Source organism: Aphelocoma coerulescens, chromosome 2 (genome assembly GCF_041296385.1).
Source record: "Aphelocoma coerulescens isolate FSJ_1873_10779 chromosome 2, UR_Acoe_1.0, whole genome shotgun sequence".
Lineage (NCBI taxonomy): Eukaryota > Metazoa > Chordata > Aves > Passeriformes > Corvidae > Aphelocoma > Aphelocoma coerulescens.
In genome coordinates, this window is record NC_091015.1 from 151,774,382 (window position 1) to 151,794,963 (window position 20,582).

Here is a 20,582-nt window from a genome sequence, read left to right on the forward strand (position 1 = left end):
TATTTTTCTTCAAGTGTTGTTCTTTTCCTTCTATCAGAATATTAAATATGTCGAACAATCTTCCAATAATTCTCAGGAAATTTCCCTAAAAATCTGGTTGCCTTAAAACACCAAAGGTTCTTGTATTCCTGTAATTCCTAAAGAAACCCCCTGAAATTTAATGATAATTGCTCACCCAAACATTATTTCCTGTAGGATTTATTTAGTGACTTCTATAATAACTAAAACTTTGATTAATGTGGTTTATGAAAAATTTCACTTGCAAATCAGTAAACTGACCTGTGAATAATTTTTAAATTGCAATAAAGGGAAATTATAAAGCCTTATTAAAGTATACAGAATTGTCTGCAGTTCTAAATTCTATTGTAATTCTATTAATTACAAATGTAATTAAAGCTTTCATTTTTAGACAGGAATTTTCATCAGAATGAAATCAGAACAAATACGCCAGCAATAGTAGTAAGGCAACAAAGTAAATGTGAAGTATTATGATGCCTGTTCCCCATCCGTAAGAATGAGTTACACACCTATTTTCCAGAAATCCTCATGTCTCCAGTAATAACACAGACTTAATGTTATGCTGAAATAAAACAAGTAAGTGACTTCTAGCTATCTGTAATGAGTACAGCAGTTTAAGGTGCACAACAAGATGACTTGACATAATTCCTTGGTTTTTACTGACACAACAAATAAATTCCAAGCAAATTTAGATTTAAAAGCCGATGTCCTCATATGGAGTAAAAGTAAAAAATCAGAGAAGAAGAAAAAAAGTGCAATTGATGCATATCAACTAAAATATAATTTCAAGAGATATAGATATAGCAGTATTAAAATAGATGTCTTATCTTTTGTAAAAACTCCTTTAAAATGATACTGAGATCAGAAAACAAGCCAGAAACAGAAAAAAAAAAATCCCAAAACTAACCACAAAACAAGAAAAAAATCCCAAAACCAAATCCAAACAAAAAACACCACCCAACCTAGAAAATTAATTCTGAAATGCACTTAATTTTGTTTTAGCAACTGTAAGGAAAATACCCATTTCAGGAGAATTATTGCTATGCAGAAGAGATATTTACATCATAACAGACTTAAACAAAACCCAGCTTGAATCCTTTTATAATTAATAATAACCAAGGATTCTGGATTCATTTTATTTTTAAAAACTAGATAAGAGTAAACATTTTCTGCTATGTGTGTATTGCTAATACTTAACCAAAGGAAGCTGTTAGTAAGTTATACCAGCTATTCTCAATGTCTCACCAAAACTTTGAATAAACCATGTCATGATACCAATTTTCTTCAGGTTAGAATTTCCCCACACACACTTTATTGCCAATTTTGTTAGATGTCCAAACACATTAGTCCACTTTCACATTATTCCACTCTCATTAGTTAATACTCATTCTATTTCATGGGCTAACTAGCTGTCACACTGTACAGTATTTTTAAGCCTATATAATTTCTATGAAGGAACAGAATTTAAAGTATCTAACACTTCTGAAACTGATTCATTTGAGTAGGAGAACTGCATTTAGCTGAGGCAGGATTGTGATTCATTTAAACACTAAATTGAATTATTTTTTCTTTTGGTTGCTGTCTTTCAGACTTTCGAAGTACCCCTCTTCTTAAGACACGGGAGTCTCCCTTAGGACAATAAATTAATGGATTTTTTTTGTAGTGTAACTCAATTTAAGTCACATTTTCATTTCTGTGCTGCATTTGAGTTAATAGGAAAAAAACCTGATATTTTTAGAATAATTTAAATTATACGATTTAACTTGACAATAAAGTGGTAGGAGACCCTTCTGAGATTTGCAGAATCAACATTTTCTTTCTAACCTTGTTAAAATAGGTGAGAGATAATGATTTTGAATGAGTTAGTAATTCAGCTGTATAGTTTTTTTGGAAGGTAATATTATATGCAAATTAAGGTAGCACAATAAGCTTATTTTTAATATACAAATATATTTTCTTATAGGCCTTGCCAGCACATCTAGATTTAAGTCACTTGGGTGATAAAAGTAATTCCAAGAATAATCATTATAAAAATACTATTTGGTTGGATATATTTTTCTTAAAGTCATCCTGTAACATTAGTTCAAAGATAATTGGTTCATGACTGGATAATGCCTGGATATGCCAGTAACAAACTATTTAGAATACAGATGTCCATCTTTATTACTTTTTCTATTGCCCAATACTTTAAATGATTAATTCATAAAGAAAAACAAAGGCACAGAAATTGAGTTAATGTTCTTCATACCACAGTAATATAGAGAAATATTATAGGGAAGGATGCTAATAGTGAACACTCTACCTAAATATTTGAACTAATAGAAGTTATATTTCATTTTTGAAGGAAGCGTTGTTTGCATTTACAGTTAGAGAGCAAAGAAAACTTGCTAATCTCTTAAGTGGCTCCAGTATTAACAAATTTTAGATGGAAATTAATGCCTTTTTTTCTGCTAATTTATTTGACTATATAAAATTTTACCAAGAGAGTATCATAAGTGAAGGTATAAAATTTGTGCATTTTAATCAAGCTATTTTTGAGATTTTTCATTGAAACATAAAAGGCATATGGATATGAAGATCTGTTCCTTTATAAAGAGAAGAAATAACATAAAATCAGCAGCTCAGAACTGAGGCTGTCAACGCCCTGTCAAATGTATATCACATGCGAATAGAAGCACTAATATAAAGACAGAAAAGGGTCCATATGTTTTGGGGGTTTTTTTGTCCCCTACATTTATTACCTTTTTCTAAGTGTTATATTCAGGATGATATTGCTAAAAGTATTATTATTACAAACATGAAGATTCTTAAGAAACAAATGAGCAAAAAGGTCCAAACATCACATCCCTTCAAAGTCTTTGTCCAAAACCCTCAAAAACTGAATCATGTATACACATTTATAATCTGGCTCATAGAGGAGACAATGAACACATGCAGTAAAACTGAATCCTCTATATTTGGCAGGAGCACAAACAGTGCTGAGCCAAGCAGAGGCAAAGGGAACCCTGAGTGCCAGTTCTGTTTGCTGACACGCTGTTACCTGCTAGCTGCTGCAGTGAGTGCTTTAGTAAAAGGAAAAAGAAAGATTGCTTGATTACATTATTAAAAATAATTCTTAAATCAATTTTTTCCACATAGGTGCAATATCACCGACCACAGCAGCTCTTACGCTACATAAAGCCAAGTAGATAGTCTACTACAAAAGAGAGCAAAGATCCCCAGAAACAACTATGTTCTTTTTCTATCTCAGTCCTTTTCATACTTGGTGTTCCTCTCTCTTGTGTTTTAGGTTTACTTAATGAAATCTGTCTGCAGAATTTTGGAGGTGGTTTGGTTTTTTTTTTTATTTAAACATTACCAGAAAACCACCCATTAATTAGTACCATGCATAGGTACATTTTTATTTATGCTGAAATCTACTTAAAATAAAGAAAACAATCATATTAGCCTTGTTCAAGTTTCAATTTTAATAAAAGTGCCTTTCCCCTAAATTAGAAAGTATATTAAAATATCTTTGATATAAAAGAATATTTTCTACATTCAACACATTTCAACACAAATAACATGTTCACCACTGTCAATGGACTATTCAGGCGAGCAGAAAAATGGCAACTCTGTTCTTTCTGTGTATATCTCAAGCATTTGCATACAGCTAGCAGAGACTAGAGAGTTTACAAGCAAAATTGGGGATGGAGATAAAAGCAAGGAACAAAAACCAGCTAGCAATATTTTCATACTTTGGAAAAAATGCATTATTTATCTTTGCCTCCCACATAGGTAGATTACTATAAAAATATTGAATTCTGGAAATATAGTGCAGAAACTCAGTTATTAGTACAGTTGCAAAGAAGGAAGCAAGTGTTACAGAGTTTCTGAGATTAACATTAAATGGATTAGCCTGTAGTGATTATACAGATCCTAAATTCTTCGTACGTCTTCATATAACTTTCAGAAATATTAAAACAAGATGTGGCACTGTCAAGAGCAGCTTATATCCCGACACAAAAAAAAAAAAAAAAAAAAAAAAAAAATTAGAGATATTTACATATTCGTTACAGTTTCTAATAAAACACCAAAAGAACTGCAACACTAATGTAAGTCGCCAGAGCAGACACATTAACAAGAGAACAAGAGAATTGCATGCTAAATGAAGCAAGTGAAAAACAAATTATATACTCTGAAACCTCAGTTCTATACCAGTTCAGAAGTGATAAAAGGGAACTCCTCCTTCTCTGCCCCTGGAATAAGGGTGTTGATTTACTTATGTTAAATATGCTGCTTCTCCCTAATGCTGCATTCCCAGCACAGCTGTTTCTTTGTTTCAATCACAGTGCTTGTCAGATATAAATGTTATCCATGGTCAGTTAAGTCAAGTAGCAAGCAGCAGACCTCATGACGTCATTAAAGAGCTTGTCAAAATTTTATTAGAATACTCAGTCTAATCACTTTGAATGGAATTTTAGCTGCATACCTCTAGTAATCTAAAAATCCTAGCTGCAAGAAAAAGTACCACAAAGTACATGACTAACTTCTTTGCCAGCATTTTCATCTCTCACTTCTGATGAAAAGAGATGGTTACCCAAGCAAAGTTCGTCACTGAAAACCTGAGCTTTAGCCATGAAATATTATGGAGTTACTTAATTTGCATTTGGGGGAAGGAAGACCTCTCTAGAAGCTGGTGTTTTAAGTATCTTGATTTTAAAACGGGGACTCCTATACCCTCCCTAGTTCACAGTTGATGGGGAACTGTGTATTCACTATATGTTACTTGGCTGTTTTCTGTAAGACAGGATGATTTTTTTTTAAACTTAAGTTCCTTCCAGTTACAAAGTAGATATACATATTAGGTTAAAAGCATTTGTTGACTATTATTGATTTATTTAAGACTAAAGTACAACCCTCATGTCCTATTCCTGTAGCCAGAAGTTTATTCTCCACAATCAGCAAAACAGGCAAATTAAGCAGTATTTTCACTTTTTTAGAGTAGAATAAAAACAGGGATCAACAGACAACTTCCGACCTGATTCCAGGAGGAAAGTTTGGGTTGTGTGACTGCTAATGTATTTCCTGAAAAATTCCTTTATCAAATGAACACATGAAAAAAGAGTGGACAGAATTAAGACTTAAGAATTAAGTTTGTGAGAACCTCATCTAAGAAAGGAGGCAGGAAAAGACATGGAGGGTTCCAAAGATATTTCTTCCCACAATTGTAAAGGTTGAGTGCCTCTGTCTCACTATGATGCCAGATAGACTGAAAAAAGAGACAACCATAATCAAGAATACCTCTTACCTTTTTTTTTTTTTTTTTATTAATAGATCAGGAGGAACTCCAGCTCCTTATTAAAATTCAAGGCTGCTGGCTTGAAAAACAAACACTCTAATTACACAATACTAGTTTCATTTAAAAAAGACACCTGCAAAATACAGCAAATGTGTCTGTAAATATACTGACATTTACAGCTGAGTGGTGGCCTTCCTCTGTTTATAATTAATTTTGCATTACTCTTGATTTCACATTGAGTAGCAGCATTAAAGCAGAATTTTCTTCTCTAAGTTTCTGAGCTAATATTGTCTTGTTAAACTTAAACATCTGAAGTGCATATGGTTCAAATGGAACTTGAAAAGTCGTAAGTGTATAGATCTTTCCAAATATGTACATTAAATAATTAAAAAAAGAAAAAGAAGAAAAATTTGAATTGCTTTATATTTATATTCATTTATATTTATCTAACTGCACATAACTGTAGCTCCCTTCCTACAGTGGTATGATTTAAATTAAGATAATGGAGCTGAATGGTTTCATTCAAAAAAGTCTTGAGAAAAATCTAGCCATATTCTTTTATTGGCTAATAGTTCCTTGAGCGAATGGTTTGGTTGGTTCATTGGTTGGTTTGAGGGTTTTTTCCATATTACTTACATGTTAATGCATACTGATCAACTTTCAAATAAAATCTTTCAAAATTAATTAAGGTAACAATTAAAAGGCATCTACTTGGTTCTGAAATAAGCAACAAGTTCAATTTAAAATTGATACCCTTGGCATTCTGGGTATCTATTAGCCTTGGTTTATTTTTCTTTGCTTGTGTTTTGCTTTAAGAAGAGCATATTATAACTTTTTTCTTCTTGCTGCCTGATTTCATCTTACACTAGTTGTTTAGGTCTGCTTATATTTTAGGTATAATTTGCCCCTTTTGAAAAGGCTTGTATCTGACAACTAATGACAGAAATCCTACCCTAATGTACAGATGGTTACAGTTAGATGAGATAAACCCTAGTATGAATCACAGTTGTTTCTTAGAAATATATATTTCCATAATCCTTCTCATTTAATAAGTACATGGAAGAATATGGCAGAAAAACTTTTAAAAATCAAATGTGATTGGCATAGTACCTCTTGTTCCTTTGATTTCACAGAGGCAAATTTAATTAAATTACAAATTCTGAACAATTGGACAATTATTTAATCACGGATAACTTATTGCATTGGTGTGCTATTGCAGATGGTATGTGCAAAAAGGCACCCTGATCAACATCAGCTTTAAATGTGTAGCTGGCTAAGTAATACATGCAGCTGGAACTATACTTTTTGGAGTACAGTAATAAAACATATGAACAAATCAAAGGGTGAAATCACTCTATAAAACTCTGCTAGGTTCTAGTATCCTTCTTTCCCCTTTGTTGTTTCTTTTTTCAATGCAAAAATTCTATTCACATGCAATTGCTGTGATTACCATTTTGCAGATGTTATATACCACACCAGATTAAAGTAATTTAAAGTATAAACCTTATGTACAGAAGGCAATATGTAGGCAGTGTTAAATTAAAGTTATGGGTGTTATGTTTTATTATGTTTAGATCACAGCTCAAGTTATGAAGATACTGCGTAAGTAAACAAATCAAAAGATGTAATTGATGAATATTTAACACCAAAACTTGAAAAAAAAATAACCATTATGGCAACATTTCTTTCATTATTTCAACCTCTTTTTTAATTTTCTCTGGTCAGGAAAACATGCATTAAGAAACAGATTATAGAGGTACCTGAGAGTGCCTAATTTTGAACGTTTTAAAATGGAACCAATTTAGAAACCTATTTTCTAAGAGATGCTTGATATCCACTTACCTGGTACTGTAGTATTGCAGACAGATAAACCTCAATGATGTGAGGTAGTACAAGCTCAGAAATAACAAGTAAGTTACATGATTACATACCTTAAGAACATCTCCTTGGGCTAAGTGAAATGTTCTGGCAGAAATATTGATTCCTTTCCCTGCTTGTACCTGAATGCTATAAATACATTCATGGTTGTTTTCATAATTAAGAGGATAATTGGGGGACAATAAGATTCCTTCATTATTTGTTGTAGAGGCTCCACATTCAGCTGCAATTAAAAAAAAAGTTAAGGCATATTTTAATAGAACACATAAATACTTTTAGTAATGGTGATAATGGTAATGTTAATGTAACCTAGTTCAACATTATTAATGTTTATTAATATCTAAAATCTAATTTTAAGTATACAATCATGACAGTGATTGGAGGCTGCAAGAGTATTTCTAAATTTCAATACTTTAATAAAAGTATGTAAAAAAATTTAGAGAGTTAAAATCATATTAATTACACATTTCATAATGGTATTGTTTTAAAGAATCTTCCTTGAATTTTGGTGTATTGGTTTTAACTTCTCCAACACTGAAATTCATAAAGACTTGCAAATTAAATGAAAGTAAAAGAATTCTATAAATTTATATGCATATTTATTTATATATACATGCACATGCATAAATATATATATATGTAGATACATGCATTTTCACATAGATTAATGATTTTTTTTTTCCCTCTGATATTATTTAACCATGATAACCAACATAGTCAATCATGTAAATTACAGTAGAAAAATAGTTATGTTACATCTACCAGATAAATATAGAAAAAACCAATTTCAATAACATAAAAGAAGAAAAACATAACTCCTGGGGGGGGGGGGGGGGGGAAGTAAATTAAATTTGTTTAATATTAAGACTTAAAAATATAAATAAGTATTTTCAAATAATACTATTATTTCAAGAAGTAAACCTTATAATTCAAGATTTTGGCAATTCATTTAATCATCAAAAAAACCCTAGAAATATAAAACACTTTTGACAATGCTTCATTAGGCATTATTAACTAACTTTCACTTCCTATCATATATTGGACTATATACATAATTTTAATTAGGTAATTTTTAGCATTTAGTTACCAGGTATTTTAAATAGACACTAAGAAACTTTTATAATCCTTTGCTTCCCTTTTTATTTAGTCTTGATATGTGGCCATTATAGTGAAAGTACAAGAGTATTTCCTCTCTTTTTAACAGATTTAGGTTAATTTTAAATTTAACTGTAACACTAAATTTTCTGGTTTTATGGTTGTTTTCAGGATTATTTCAATATTTTTGCCACTTATTTTACACAGTCTCATGAGAATGCATCTCATTTATTTTAACCTGGGAATTTAACTGATTTATAATTTCACAGAGTAAGTAATGTTGTTCTGCAAAACTGTGCAGTAACCTCAATAGTTTGAAAAGATGCTTAAGCAAACTACAGTATCTATTCTAAAAGCTTTTAATTTTTATTAACATTATTATAATTCCCACCCCAGACTTGTTTGAGCAACATTCAAGATATTGGAATACATATTTTGTGTATGAAATTTGGACAGCAATGACAAAAAAAAACCCAGCTTGATTAACTACCCTTTCTGTATGCAGCTAAAGCAGACATTGCACAGAAAGCCAAATAAGGCACAGAACGAAGAACAAATGCTTGATGACTACATCTAATTCACTGATATGGAACAAGTACCCAAATAATTCAGGTGATATTATTTTGTCCTGGAATAGCTGGATACACTTAATCTAGACAAAAGTGGAAAACCTTTTAGTCCACATGATCACATCTATCCTTTTATTGCACTCTCAAGTAAATGGGTATTTGCTATTTCAAAGATGCATAGGTCACTTTGAATTACAACAGAAAAGAATAAGATGATCATAATTTCAAGATTTTGAGATATCCTTTCCCATTCCAGAGAGATAAAAAAGCCAAAAGGCACAAGGTAATTATGGTATTAGGTTTATCCATCAACTCTGGGTTATGTCAGAACTATAATTCAAAGCAATTTTTTAAAAATCTGAGCACAGCAGTAAGCTAACTGTTAGGACATTTTTAACTAGTGTTTTAGAATCAGGCTGAGTTTTCTGTTAAAAAGAAGGAAATTTTTTATGTCATCATATTTATCAATATGACTTTCTGAATTTAGAGAGAGAATATTGTGTTCCAAGTTGTGGATGTCCCATCCCTGGAAGTGTTCAAAGTCAGGTTGAATGAGGCTTTGAGCAACCTGATTGAGTCAAAAATGTTACTGCCTATGGCCGACAGATGTACTACATGATCTTTACAGGTTCCTTCCAACCCAAACCATTATGTGATTTTTTGTATCTTGTGTTAGCAGACAAGAAAGCTAGTTTAGCAACAGCAGTCTCGAAAACCACAGTATAATAGAACTTCTCCCATTGCATCATCACAGTTCCATGGAGGCACACAGTCCAGCCTACAACAGCTGCTTCTTTTGTACACTTGTCAAAGGAATTCTAACAAAATCAACAGTTAGTTCCTGGCTTCTTTCCTTGCCTCCTGTCAGTGCAAATTATGTCTTAAAAAGCCACAACAGAACAACTAACCACAAAGTATCAAGCACATACTCACAGAAAAACAGGAGTTAGGAGTATATTTCTGAACAAGTGCTAAATCAAACTGGGAAGGTCAACTATTAATATTGTAAGGTGTTCCAAACTACAGCATAGATAGTTCTATCTGACAATCTCCACTCCTATCTATAAACATGAACAGGTGGCTATATTTTTTAAAATCACATGGAACTTCATGAAACTTACAGTTTCCTTCTATTCTCTGATAATATAATAATTAATACTAGAGCAAAAATAAGAAGAGACCCTAATCGTTCTATTTGCATTTAAGTGCTGAGTAAAAAAAGTGTCACGAAAAGTAATGGTTTAAAATAAATCCAAATATCAAACACATGCAATTTTTTCAAAGTGTTTGGAAAATAATTTTAAGGAGCATTATAGTGAGTAAAAGAGACTTAAAAGGAAAATCTGGATAAAATTAAGGGAATATGTGTAAATAGGGAAACATAGAAGAGAAAAAAGAAGTGACAAAACAGTATTTCAGAAGTTAAAGGAAACATTACAGTGGATCAGAGAGTCTGTAGCCAATCTTTAAAGCATAATTAGAGCTGTTGTCAGAACTTACAAATATTGCTTTACTATATTAATGTTTCATTTTAGTAATATTCCCTGTTTAAAAGAGATAAAAATCAGGCTGCTTTGTTTATAAAGTTTTTGTTTCTTTAAAAAGTTCTGCTTGTTTCAGCTGAAACCTAGAATCTACGCTACACACTTTTCTTGTAGGGAAAAAAAAAAGGAAAAATATTCCACATCCAGATATATTTTCACAAATATTTTAATTCCGCCTAATATAAAGTAGAAGGATGCAACAGTAAGTGAATTACTGAAGTGAATTACTGTTTCCAGACTTTGGCAGAAATAATAGATTCATTTCAGTATTAGAAAGGAAAATAAACAAAAACCTCAAAGGAAAAATAATGAAAAGTAAAACCTTCTATAACAAGATAATTACAATAAAAGATTATTATGCTTTTGGCTATGAATGTGTGTTCATTGCACCTTTCCATAATAAAACAGATCAATTTTAACTGCTGTTTATTAGTGTATTTAAATTCTGTAATCAAGCAAAATGTCATTGTGATCTAACCAAGGAATGAAATGTATCTGTTTGAACCATTTGAACACAATTCTTCAGTGAATTGAATAGCTTTAAAAAAATAATACAATAGGAGAATATTGCAATATTTCTCAACTCAACAATTTAGCTGATTAAATGTTCACCATAAATAATTATCAGTCGAAGAAAACACGATGTGCTCCTACAGATCAAAATTCAGACAGAAAGAAATTGTTTTCTTCAATACAATCCCACAGAATCAAAAGGTAAGAGCTACATCTAGCAGTTCTGTACTTTGAAAAGATGGTACCTCTTGGTTAGGTATCTCTTGTGTATTGCAATGGCTTGACTGGGCAAGTAAGCAGAAGCATTCTAGAACGGATTTTATCTTTAAACATCTCTGTATTAGATTGTAAATCAACAGGCACTTCAGAAACTGTATCTAAATTCAGTGCTCAACAAAGGGTTTCTTATAAAGCCGTTTGTCTTCAGATGTTCTACCTCTTCAACTGAAGGCTAGCATAAACCAGAAAACAGACTCTTGTCAAAACAAGGCAGCAAAATGGACAATAGCACAAAAAATTCTGAAAGGATTAAGTTATCACTAGAGCTTTCTTTCTGTGAATAATATGAATTATAAGGTTATGACTAGTTTTCCAGGCAGTTTTTATATTCTGACAGGTTAAATACAGGGAACCCTATGCTGATATAAAAAAAGTGAAAAGAACATTGTCTTCTTGAATCAAGAAGAATAGTGGATTTTTCTTTTATTTTACATTGTTCCAAAATAAAAGACTTCCTTTCATATAGACAAAAATGATTAACAGAAATTTCTTATTATGTATCTGCAATACATGTATCTACTTCCTAGCTGATCTGAACATAAAAAGATTAATGTATCTATTTGTGTATTAAACTTATTTTCAGTATATTTTACAAATAATTTTTTGGCTGCTTTATGACTACATTATTTATGTTATAATGAAAGACAGTATTTCCAGATCTGGGAAGATCCTGTATTTATTTCTACATCAATGGCCAAATGGCCAATGGCCAAATACAAAAGAAATCTTTCTTAGAAAGAATTACTTACATTATTAATATTATTTTTCATAACTGATTGCTCCAGCTGACAAGAATGGGTAGGAGTCCCATATACTTTAAATAATGTGCTCCTGCATTGCAACTGATCAAAGAAGGATGAAGAAATAGCATGACAAACTAGCTTCTGCATTAACATTAACAAGGTAAATTGTATTAAAACCCCCACATTCTATATCAAGAGAATTTAAAGTACCAATGTGCATGATTTTCCTTTAAAATAACTTAATATTCTTATAAAAAAAAAACCACCACCACCACCAAAAATATCCCACAACATGAACAACCAAAAAAACTCCTCCACAAAATAACTAAGGAACTGCTGGAACTGTTGGACCTTAGTAAAAATTTGCACATAGGGAACAGGGACAGTTAAAACTTGATGAAAAAATATTAAAATACATAAGAAATATTAAGAAACATCTTATCACATTATAATGCTATTATACTAACATGTGGTGAGACCTCAATGACTGTATTTTGCTTTTTTTAGGAATCGTCTCCCGAAGAAAATAACAGACATATAACATATTCACATGATAGAAGAAATATTTAAGAGAATAAATTTACTTCTGACAAACAGAAGAAAGTTTATGATTCATTTGTATTGAGATGAATCAATGACATTTAGAAGTGGATATCACAATCCTTAAACTCAGAATTCATGCTGCCCAAACAGTCCAGATATGAAAAGAAATCTCAAAACTAGCAAAAGGACATTGTTTTCAAGCAAAATATATTAAAAGCAACCTTTATCTATAATTTTATATATGCACAGAAAAGGATGGAGCTATGCAGATGCAGCAAGACTAATGGCATATAGAATAAGATGAGCAGAGGTAACTAATGGCTCTCCTGCTAATTAAGGAATTCACTATGGATATATCTGTGATAGAACCTTCACTTCCTTGGCTCCATATCTATGCATATCCAGTGAACACTGAATTTATTTTTCTCTCATACAATATAACCTTTCAGACATTTCTGTCTGTTCTTGGTGTTTTTTGAAAAGCACCTTAATTGAAGCTTGGCAAAGAAGCTACATCAGTGAACACCTTGGCAAAAATCTCTACCAGCAAAAATTAATGTACAGTATTATCTGAAAAGTATGCAACATGACATAAATTAATGAGTTTGCCTGTAGATTTTTTATGGTTTTTCTCTGTTTTTTAAAATTGCAAGGGGCGTAGTTCCTTAAAAATCTGTAAATCCAGGATTAGAGACTGTTTGGGATCTACTGACAAGAATGAACAGAAAATGTGAAAGTAGCACAGAAGAAAAAAAATTTTTAAGTCAATGTCTTCCAGGGAAGGTTTAGCAGTCTGGAAAGAAATTGTATGGCCCTAAGAAAGCTAAAGGAAAAGACTTGACACAGTTGAGAAGCTATGAAGACACAGATTATTTTACATAGACATAGAAACAATTATAAACGACAGTTATAGTGAAAAGTAATACAATTTGGCTATTGGACAGCCTTATAAGGAAAGCAAAAACAAACTGGAAGAGGGCAGGGGAGATTAAAAAAAAAAGGCATAAGAAATCCTGGCATAATAGAGACAGCTTTCTACATTTCACTGAAAGGAAAAGCAATTCCAAGAAAGAAATGTGTGTGCTGAATATGAACACTGTATTTGGTTATCATTTGAATATAGCATGAAAATAAACGATTAAACTAAGGAATGACAGTATTCTAATGGTTCTTTAACCATTTTCATTCCATTATTGATTATAAGAAAAGTTTAATTTTACTTATGTCACTATTTTTCCCTTTAAAGCAATAATAATTGCTCTTGTTTGTTCCTATCTGTAACACAGTTACAGGAAAATTCTTGTAAGTTATCTATGGTGTTGAAAATTATAAAGAGAACTAGGCAAAGACATCTGATCTCCAAATGGATCAGAACATTTCAGAGGCACTATAACCCTATGAAAACAACTCCACATTCACAAACGTAAGACGATTCCTCTGCTCTGTATTACAAGCTGGAGACAAACCCCTAGCATATTAAGGAAAATGTTGATTCCTTAGGACCACCAGAGCTTAGAGTTTGCCTTTATAGAAAATGAAAAGTGAACAAGCATTCATACTTACTGTAGGTATTTTTTTAAGAAGCGATTACTTAGAGTCAAAAGACATTTTCTTTTCACTGTCCATGGAAATGTTCAAAGCAAGCAATTCCAAGATCATGGACTCTTTTCTGTCATCATTAGATACATCCATTTATTACAACTTGTACTATTGGCTGTGTTGTAGTTACTTGGTAGTAACTCATACAGAGTGTTTTAGATTTGTTAACCAAAACAGTGTGGATAACACACCAAAGTTTCAGTACCATCGAACAGTGCTTGCCCAGTGAGTGTCTACAGACATCTACCCCAAGAAGTGCTGCATCATATGTTGAACAGAAAAGTGGATAATCTTTATGCTTTTTTAGAAAAATCCTTTATAAAAACTGTTCCAGGACAACATCAAGGGCTACTGAATTGAGATAATACCATCAGTTGAGAAATTCAGTTTTAAAAATAAAATATAAAAATATATTTGTTTGCTACTTGAACATTAATTTTCCATTTAATAATTCCTAATTTCAAAATTTCACTTTTTAAGTCTTAAGTCAAATTGTTTGAAAAAAAGAATATCTTCATAGATTGAATAATAACATTAATTAATAAATAACAAATATTAACCCATCTTCTAAATAAAAAAAGGAAAGTAGGCTTCTAATTCTCTGGCAAATTATTTGGTTTAGAATTATGATTGACTACTCTGTTTCAAGACCCAACACATTGGCCTTCCTTGTATCCAGAAAGTGATGCTTGGCCTTCCATCAAACTTCTTCTACTTTATCTCTCTTTTTTGCATTTTATTCTTGTGTTGACAAGCTGAACACAAATTCTGTGTGCAGTGGTTAGCTCCCAATTGATGTTGTACATATGTGACAGTGCACATGATATCAGAAGCAATAGATCTCATTAATCGTTTTGACAAAAAAGCCAGATATGAGCAACAGTAATGATACATAAATTTTGAGTCCAATATAAGTGGTCAACAGCAATTTCTACTGTTGTCTTGTTTGAATTTCATTATTATGATATATAAATTAAGCGCAAGATTGAAAAAGGCTGGATACTTAGGGGGGGAAATTTCTAATTAAGTCATTCTAGTTGAGACTATCTTTTGTTTTCAAAAGTAATGAGAAAACATGTTGACTAGAAAAAAAATTATTCCTTATACAGCTTTTCTCTTTCCCCCCAACAAACAAACATAAACATTATTTTTCTATGTAATGAAAGCTATATAGCATTTTTTTTTTCATTTATGCTGCTGTGGATGTTTCTTTTTGCTGATAATTTACCAATTCATTTTCAGTATATTAACACTTCCAGAAATTTATTACTGAAATTTAACCTGTCTTCTCAACTGTGCACACATTCATTATTATTCTTATGGCTAAAAATTTATCAACCCCAACACAAAAATAACTTTTATTCATCCGTTGCTCTGAATTATCTTCTAAAACATCTCTTCTGTAGGTACACATATAAATGTTGCTAATGTGTATGCTAAATTCATCATTTTCCTTATACCAAGGTAGGCATAGGAATGGTTTGGACCTAAACATTTTGATAGAGTAACTAACAACAAGTAAGAGGAAACACATAATCAATCCATACTTACTGTGCAATTAACGTCTGAAAGACATTTATGTTCTACTAACATACAATTTAGTATGAAAAAATAAAATGTTTTAAATGCACACTGACAGAGATGTTTTCATTTATAAACCTTTCCATACAGTACATACTCGTTAATACATTTCAGCAATATATACTCTTAAATAAAAATAATGCAGACACTTAAGTAACTGTCCTACTTTTTAGACATCTTACTGTTTTAACAGTTCTCAACAGAACTGAAAACCAAGTCATTTAGAAAGAATACAGCTCAATCAACATTCTTTAGCCATTTAAAGCTAAATTTCTAGTCAAAGCTACACATACAGGCTACCTCTACAGTGAATGGAGAATGCTAGGTAGGAATCATCAGAAAGTGTTTCTTCTCAGTTATCTTAGCCACCATTTTAAAACCAGAATAACTATTCTAAGGATATTCTGAGGATATGGCTCTTACATAGGATGCCCAGGTTGACTGTACTATAAATGCACCTAGTTTTATGAAATAAATCTGGTCTAAGTGTTCTAATTACAATTTTATAATACAGATATCACTTGGAAGCTTGCATTGATGAAAATATTTGATTACTAGATATCTGAACTGATAAATGCTGATTTAAATTTATACCCAGATTTCCTAATCTGTTAACCAAATTAAGAAGAGTAATCATTGTGCCCTCAATTTGAATTGCTTTCAAGTCTAGACTGTGAAGTCCACTGATAGTTATTATACTAAATATATTAAAAAAAAGGTTAAAAAAATTGACTAACAAGATATGGAGAATATGAGAGTACATTAAAAAGAGGTGTATTACCATGCTTTTCCATGCTGTAAGTCTGCAAGTCCATGGACAATGACTACACATACAAGCAAATGAAAGCAGCTGACCACGTACCCACACACCTTGGCAGAGGTGCACTCCATACTCGTCGTCCACCACCAAGACAAACAACCTCTGAAGCTCCTTCTAAACGATATCCAGATGAACAGGAGAAGGTCAGAATATCTCCAACTCCAAAATTAAATCCTATTCTGTTACCAAATTGTGGGATCCCAGGATCTTCACAAGGTTCAAGATTATACTCTGAAAACAAGAGCAAATCAGCTTGAATGAGAGCAACATGTAATCTTACAGTCTAGTAATTTCTGTAATTTCCACCTGACTATCAATTCAGGCATCAGATTCTAAAACAAAAGTATTGTGTGAATGCTAAATTGATAATTGTACTATTTCAAAAAGTAAGACAAATTAATACATTCACAATGTTTTAAAGATGCATAACACAACATGATTTATCATTCTTTTAAGAGCCATAAATAACTCAGATAAATAAACCAAATTAAAATGTTGGCACAACAAAAACTAAACAGTTGATACTTGATCTCATCTGGAATTTCACTAACTGAAATGAGACTAGTTCTGCTTCCTTCCCTCACTTGATAAAATGTCTTACAGTTACTGCCATCTTATTTATCATGTAGCACAAATGTGTCCTTTGCCTCTATAGAGACACAGAGATTTGCTTGCTTTGAAATTATTGTGCTTAGGAAACAATTTATACAATATAATTTTTCAGTATATACATTCATAAAAAAAATTTCAATTTTTTTTTTCCTTATATACAATGCAGAAAAAAACCCAAAAAGCAACTTTTTCAGGAGCCAGGTATTACAGGTCCTTCCTTACCAGAGAAAGAAATATTAAATCCTTCATATGATATTGAAAAATCTGAAATAAAGCGCAACTGAGCCCTGAAATTTCCATAGAGACCAGCATTGATTGGTGAAGGAAGCTCTGAGCCAGTCAGACGTGCCAGCGGCTGTGTGAAACTGCCATTCTCTGTTATTAGTAAGTAGTCATGATGATCCTCCAAATGAAACGTGTAGAAGGTGAACTGCACACCTATTAGAAAAAGTAGAATTAGATTTACAGATCACCCTATTAACATCCATGTAACTAAGCCAAGGTTAAAATTCATGCATCTCATTATGAGTCATCATTTAGAAAATGAAGATAATCAAATTTTTCAAAAACTTAGTATCTTTCCTGATTTTAGAATTAAAATATCTTTGCAGCAGGTTTCATTTTGACATCATCTTTCACTTTTGCCTTTATCTGCAATATGGACATCTGATTTATAGAATTTAAAGATATATGTTTCCATTTTTGTGTAAAATCCAATGATGCACTATGTATGTTCAAAACTACAAACAGTTAATGGCAGAATAGAAAAAGTAAACCTTATTTCTTACAATCACCAGTATCCTTGAATAGCAGAAGTAAAAGGAAAGATTATAAAATATATGATATTAAATTCTAATGGCACATAGAGTAGCAGCATCAATTCCTCCCAAAAAAGGGGAGGTCTCCTAATAAGAGACATACATCAACAGTATACTTTTTTTGCCAATCATCATATATAAATCACACATCCAGAAAGGAAGATATCTCCTGGAACACAATAGCAATAAAAAGACTTAAAGATCAAGACAGATGATTAAATCACTTCTGCATTTTTAACTAAGAGTTAGACCATGATCTTTAGGTAGAATGCACAGAAAGGCCAAGAAAAATAAACAGAAGAAGCAATCAGCTAGCTTAAGTGATTACTGATACCTCTAGTGTAATACCATTTCAGTTTTATCATGTAAGTCATAAATCAATGATTCAGTCTCTTCAAATATATCTGATGATGTAATACGTAGGATGATCCATTCATATGATTGCAGATTAACATAGTAGATGAAGATTAATGACCTTTGGGTACTCTCCTGGCCAATGGATTTTTAATAGTAAACACAATTTAATCAAAAAGCAAAGAAATAGTTCCCTTTCCTACAGCCCCAAAACCGTACCACTCGCCCTCCCCCCGCCACCACCAGCCCCAAATTTCCCAAACAGGGTAACAAAATCCAAGCTAGATATAGTCTGCTTGACTCATCTGTTTAAGTATAGAAACATCGTGCCCCTTCAGGTGTTGTAGGTTATCTTTTCTAGACCTCACGTGCAGCTTTAGAAGCTCTCAGTACAATTGCCAGCTACTGTTTTCAGATTGCTTTTTTTTTATATAATAGTCCTGACGTTGTCTGAATAGCATTAAACATTTATGTTAATGCAACTCAATCACACCAAAGAAATAACAGCTTGTATGGGTATCTGGAATGCAAGGACACTTGGTTTACGATCCTGGTAAAGGACTTTTCCGTACAGGAAGGAAATACAAGAAATGAGAGAAGTAATGAATGGTATACACACTCACATAATCTTTAATGAGCAGGATTAAGTGGAGGTACTAACAAAGACCAGAATTCTTATGTTTCTGTCTGATGGTAAATTAAATGTATCACCATAATCTAAAGCAGTCAAATTAGAACTTAGTACTTGATGATAATGGGGGACAATATACTATCTTGGGTTTTATGAAAATTAGAAATTTACTGTGGAGTAGTTGAGGGAATTTGTGAGATTATGTAAAACTGAAGATGAGATTTTTTAAAATGGTAGTTGGAGACCTCAAAACTTTTTGTGAGATATTTTGGGCCAAAGGAAGATAAGGGAAGGGGTTATGCTAGGTAAGAGTGAAAAAAGTGTGGGAAAAGAGAGAGGCTTAAGACTCTCTCACTAATGCCTGCACCAAACCAGCACAGCCTGTTCTCTATTCCTGACTGGTGAGCAAATGTATATTCTGTCCAGAGTGTGAGCACATGGGTGACCAATACTGGATATTAGTATGGACTGTCTGGGGAGCAGGATCAGATCAGGGAAAGACTGGAAAAAAGGCCATTGGTCACAGAGCAGGCAGCACCTAGTAGGAATGGAATCTAGAGTCCAGCTCCTGGGTCAGAATATGGAAGGTTGGAGGAGTACATGCATGTGCGTGTGAGTGTCACTTTTAACAAACTCCTTTTCCCCTCAGCCTGGATGGAGAAATTTGGTTGCCTGTGCTGTTCATGTTTCAGAGCTGTTAGTGTTTCTATGTGTGCCAATAAGACACTTGTCTCTGTCGTTGTTAATCTGTGTGACCAGCCATATGTATTGGCATCTTTGGCATATGTGCATATTGGCATCTTTGGAATACATGCTCAGTCTTGCCATCAGCTGGACATACAGATGGAAGCAATCAGATAAAAACCTTGGATCTTGGAGACCTCTATCTTTTCCTTCCCTTTAAAGAGACTGGAGAACCATTCAGAACTTTTTCAAGTAGATGCCTCCTTATCTTCTTAAAACTCCATGCACATCACATTCTCCCTCTGGATCCAGAAAAACACATTCTTACTTAGTAGCACTGATATAGAAATTACTGGATAGAATATTATTTTATGCTTTTAGTAAAAATAAATAATCCAAAAGATTTATTCTGTCTGTTAAAAATTCTTAATTTACTAATTACATGAGCAAAGCCATTCATCTATTTTGATCATCCTTTTTCATTCTCTGAGATTGTGTGAAAATAAATTGGCAAAAATCACACACAGAATTCTGGAATTGAGATTGGGTTGGATATCTTTTGAACTAATGTATATAAATTTATCTTTGGAATTAATAAATTCTTAAATGTCTGGGATTTTTAACTTAGTTCATGTACGACACAGTGCTGATTTGACATGAAAGGAGCTCTTAAAAAGACCCATGTGATATATACAGAATAAGACTGAAATTCAGCTCATATTTGTTGCATTTACTGCAGTCCAAATTAATTTTGGCCTTTTTCGTGCATGCATATATACTGAAACAACAAAATCAGAAATGCCAAAGAAAATTTTATGGTAGTAACCCAAAATAATGAAATTCCTGTGAATCACAGCTGAGCTTCACTGAGTATTGTTCAAACATCAGACTCAAGGTTTAACTCAAGGGAATGTTTCAATCAATTTTCCAGATTGCCGTGACATTTCTAAGCAAAACCCCAAGGTATATTCCAGCAGTAGCTGTACAATTTAGTTTTCTTCAGAAAATATTCTAATCACA

At 32.3% G+C, this 20,582-nt stretch overlaps 1 protein-coding gene across 3 annotated transcripts in view; it reads right to left on the minus strand.

Moving 5' to 3' along the window:
• CSMD3 (CUB and Sushi multiple domains 3) overlaps positions 1–20,582 on the minus strand; it is a 613,476-nt gene that overhangs the window by 207,746 nt on the left and 385,148 nt on the right. For all 3 annotated transcript variants that reach the window (XM_069006042.1, XM_069006041.1, XM_069006040.1), the window contains 3 exons: positions 17,298–17,513; positions 16,506–16,694; positions 7,231–7,400 (listed from right to left, as the gene is read on the minus strand). In XM_069006042.1, coding sequence (XP_068862143.1) covers positions 7,231–7,400; positions 16,506–16,694; positions 17,298–17,513 — 575 coding nt within the window. The remainder of the gene's footprint in view (positions 1–7,230; positions 7,401–16,505; positions 16,695–17,297; positions 17,514–20,582) is intronic.